A 4814-nucleotide genomic window follows, 5' to 3' on the forward strand; every position below is an offset into this window, starting at 1 on the left:
TTTTTTTGGGTAGGCAAACAAATATATTCTCTGTGAAAGGAAAAATTTAAAATCCTTCAAAAAAGTCACCAAAATTTACAGTTTAGTGGGGTTTTTTTGCAAATCCACAGCGGATTGTTAAGTATGGAGGCAGGGAGTTAGTATTTGATAATATAAACGAGAATTTCGTGACACATCTATCGTACGCCCCTTATATACAGATAGGCTGACACGTTGCCAAGCCATGCTGAGTCAAACGTGGTACATGTTTGTGCGAAATTGTATTCCGACATGTTTTCCCTACGCTGTGTGGAGGTGATCCAAACAAACATAAAACTGGAATGTGTTAGCAAATAAAACAAAGCTAGGTAGTCGTCTTTTAATAGTCCATTGGCCAGACGATTCCTCTCAATGAAATTAAAAGGCTTATTTGGATGGTAAAATTTTGGCCAATCTTTAAATAGACTGACTGTAGTGTAGCGTCCCGGGACTCCCTGAAGACGAAAGAAGACACAATACTCGGGCAGAATATATATATTCAGCACGGAGAAGGTGTCTGGGCTATTGGCATGGCCCAAAAGGCCAGCCCACCCAGCGAGGTACAAGGGGACCAATTCGAAGTACAAAAGTGGCGCCTCACTAGAACCGAGGGATAAACCACTATCGTATTACAGTAGGATGTACTTATGTTGGAATCACAATAAAATTCAAAGGTAAAGCGGTAAGCGCCTTAATGAAACACATAATTCATGAGTCTGAGCCTTCTTCTTCGCGAGTAACCCGTATGCTTCCATACCTCCTTGGCTATTCGTGACTTCAGGAAAGAGAGGATATGCTGCACTTTTCAAATTTTAAAGTCAAACCGATTTTCTGTTTAATTCCGTATGTGAGTTTTTACATTCCATGATCCACTTTCCATCTGCTGATGTCTGCATAGACGTTCTTTTGCACTCCTAAACCGCCTGTCTCACGAAGTGTCAAATGCCAGACCCTCCTCACCCCCTTTGGGTTCAAATTCCCTATTAACAAGGCAAAAAAGAAGCAGACTGATATTTTTTCTAATGACCTACGACTCAACCTCTCTGCCGTAGAAGCTTAGCTTACAGTCATGGAAGTGTGAGTTCTGTGGTGCCCACCACTCCCCACAATTGCTACTTGGACGTCCACTTGCATATCAAGAGGCAGCCTCAACGCAAAGGCGCTTTTTGTCGTCGTTAGCACTCGAGGCATCCCATTGGTGATGACGGACAGTCGAATGTGGAAAAGGCTAGCCCGGTTATCCTTACAAATGTCTTGCTTCTATTCAACTGCAAACGCCTCTAACATGATGTAGAGAAGCCCTTCAAATCGATTTCGTCTTTGTTGACAGCTTTGGCTTTTCTCCCCCTATTTCGAAGTTGTTGGGATGGAGGAGCTACCAACCATATTGGTGGTATAAAACCCCACTACGAGTCCCCCTGTCGCTCTATATGTTGAAAGGGCAGAGAAAACTGCTGAATCTCTAGAACTAACTCGAGGGACAGGTACCTCGTTACAAGTAATCCCTTTGTGATCCACTTCTATTCCTTCTTTGTTTACATCGATGGACAGGGAAAAGTGGGAATAAAGGTATCGCAGAGGTGATGGGACGATGATTCAACTCCAATTCGTGCGATGGTAAAATCAACGCTAGGTGGAGTTGCGGCATCTGTGCTGATGTAGGCGGAAGGATGACGTAGACATTTTTGTTGGTGGGATCCTTCCATTTATATAGGCGGTGAGGACGATTTCCTTTTAGGGGTACAGCATTGCTTCTGGCATATTCCAGAATTCCATTAATGTGGAATGGAACTAGCTATTCCATGAATCTTTTCTCCATGACCTCAAAATGTGCTTTCAAAATTAATTTGGATGCCGTAAGATTATTTTCACGGCTTGGCCACCTTTTAGAGCTTGAGGTAGCCTTCAACAATGCCTAGAAAAAGGCTTTTTTTCTAGTTTCTGTGGAAGAAAGGCATCCGCTCTCTATTCCAGAATCAGCCAAGTTGCGTTTATTTTAAACCCGCATTTTTGCAAAGATAGCCTGGCGCCAACTCCTGCTTTACAAGTTCTGCTAACAAATCGTTGCAAGGAGCTAATTGTCATAGCCAGACGAACTTTTCAGGCCATCCGCTGGCTATCCTATCCACCCCAAAACCAACTTTTTTGCCTTCGTGACATCAAACAAGAAGGAGCCATGCGTCTTTTAGGGCAAGCTTCGACGAATTTCTCGTCACCATACACAGTCAATCCACCCTTACCTTTCAACCTGATGGATGGCCACTCGATGAGTCAATTTGTACGAGGTTAAAATCAGTGGATGAAAGTACATTTTAGATATCAATGGATCTACCTCTCTGCCCCATCGTTGACATTTGGGTTAATAGTCCACCTCATCCTCTGTAGCGTTGTTTCAGTTGGTCGTAAAAGCCATGCGATATCGGTGAACCTCGGTGCAATAACCTGCATGCCTTAAAAGCCTCATGCCAAGGAATGGAACACCTTTAGCACCTCCTGATGGTAGTTTAGGTGCTCCCATTAAGCAAATAGGTCCGCTTCATTCATTTGTCCCCATCACATCATCCCTAGAAGACTACACTGATCCAGTGCGTGTATCCGGCTTACTGTAGGCCACAACCGTTCACCATAAAATTCCTTACTGAGGGCTGAACAACTATTTCCTGTTTATTTACAAAAGGGAAAAAGAAGTTTTTTAGGTCTGCTAGACGTATAGATTCGCAGTTTGGGGATCACAATCAATCCCCAATCAGAAGGTGTCATTTCATTGGAGGCAATGCAATGCACTTCCTATTTCTAACTTGTGAATACGTTAACACACCCCCTCCTCCCCCTCCTCCCTCCCCCCAGGCACTTAAGCAAAAAAAGACAAAAAAGGAAGAACTTTGTTTCTAAGTTTAAATTTGTAAATGCCATTCGCCTCAGCCTTTTCTTAGCGTGCATTTCCGTAATTAATAAGTTTCACACCCTCATTTGGACGAAGCCCCACTCTCCCATCTCCCTACACCCACACGCACATTCGGAAGGGAAAATCGATTGTTTCGGATGATGTCGCACGTACGTGCAATCCGCACCAATATAATTACACCTACCAAATGCTTCGACCAATCGCATGACGCGTGTAAGGGCAATCCTCCCCGCATTGGCTACGCGGTTGCAAAGGTGGTTGTTTCACTGTAGGCATTGACCTTACCGCGGTTCGCCTTGCCTCGGCTTGATTTCGCCTTTGCTTGGACAAGAAAATTTTCTAGTGCTCGGATACACCTAAGGATTATGTCAACTGAGCCTGTGGTCTATCAGCTTCGACGACCCTCATCGGATAAGTCATGGGGGTTTGTGCTCCAAGGCGGTGCTGATCAAGGACTCCCTGTCTTTGTGCACAAGGTTAGACAAAATTTTATTAATAGGAAACCGTAATTAATTCTGTAAAACTTGTTAGTAATTCCCGAACTTTTGAAACACTTTTTATGCCTAAAATTGGGGGAAAAAAAGCAGTGGAAGCAATTTCCCCATCCACGCTTGATAAGGCAAGTTTATTGATTTTCACTGACATGGAATAATCGATTAAGTTGCCTGAACTTTACTCGCCTCAAAAGTCGATAAGTAATTACCAGCTTGCTGTTTCCTGACTTTTGTGTTTCATAAGGTAAACACATTGTGCTTTTAATAACAATAAAATATATATATATACTTCAATTAAAAAGGTTTTACACAGAGGCCACGGAAATGATTCTCGTCTTTCTTGAATTTCCCCACTTTTGTTTAAGACGCACGCGATATTGGGAAATTTCAAAAAAACTCCGTTGCGCTTCTTCTTTCTTTTTTACTACGTCTTGTTATATAAGTACCTTGTTAACTTATTTATTCTTTTATATTTCACTAGAAGTCTTGCATGTGTTTTTGTCGCTCTAATTAGGAGTGGTCAGTACGGCAATTAAAGGGGATGGGGGGGAGGGGAGGGGAATGTAAGGTCCTACGCGGGTTTTTACGGTACTTAATAGGCGCATTTAAGTGGTGATTTCGCCGTATGGATTTACAATACGAAGGAGAAATTTGTGCTTAAAAACGATGTATTTAACAATGAGCTAAATGTGAGTAGAGATTGTTCAACAGACCAATCTGCCAAGTAGCACATTAGCCCATTTCATTCAAAAATTGTGCATACTTTTTTCTCTAAAGCAATTTACATGTTACTTTTTAGCTCTAGCTTAGTGACATCCAATGCAAATAGGCTTTGGTTGTTGCGTAGATTTAAGTTGCACGCTATATCCGACCTTGGCCACTGATTAGTAAAGGGAATTTCTGGTTGTTGAATGCAAGCTTTAAAACTTTGCGGGTGGGGAGCGGCAAACAAAATAAGCACAGTAACGAGGTCAATCAAAAAATCGTATTATTTGTGTAATAGATAACGCGTAATGGCATCGCTCACCGAGCTGGACTCGAGCCTGGGGATGTGATCGTCAAAATCTGCAAAACCCCGCTTTCTGGAATGTCACATAGCCAGGTGAAGGCTGAACTGCTTCGCGCTGGAAGCGATCTAGATTTCACCGTCTTGAAGTAGGTTATTTTATCGTCAAGAGAAGGTTTTCTACATCTTGCTGAATTTACGTTTGCATGTGACCAATTGTGTATGGGTTAGATGACCTATCTAACTACGCATTTATGAATACAAACTCCTACTCCAATTTCATTCATAAAATCACTAATTCAATCAAACATTCCCGTATCCATCCGTCCATCCTGTATCCATCCATTCTGTATCCATCCTATATCCATCCATCCGTCCATCCATCCATCCA

At 42.4% G+C, this 4814-nt stretch overlaps 1 protein-coding gene across 1 annotated transcript in view; it reads left to right on the top strand. All coding sequences in view use genetic code 11, as the record gives it.

Annotated features, from left to right (window-relative positions):
- Positions 1 to 3288: 3288 nt before the first annotated feature.
- The window catches only part of EGR_05923 (PDZ and LIM domain protein), a gene marked incomplete at both ends in the record, with an annotated part of 3320 nt that continues 1794 nt past the window's right edge, over positions 3289 to 4814 (top strand). The window contains 2 exons of the mRNA XM_024495172.1: positions 3289 to 3399; positions 4421 to 4572. Of these exons, the coding sequence (XP_024350391.1) occupies positions 3289 to 3399; positions 4421 to 4572 (263 nt within the window). The remainder of the gene's footprint in view (positions 3400 to 4420; positions 4573 to 4814) is intronic.

The sequence above is a fragment of the Echinococcus granulosus genome (assembly GCF_000524195.1).
Source record: "Echinococcus granulosus chromosome Unknown EG_S00048, whole genome shotgun sequence".
Lineage (NCBI taxonomy): Eukaryota > Metazoa > Platyhelminthes > Cestoda > Cyclophyllidea > Taeniidae > Echinococcus > Echinococcus granulosus.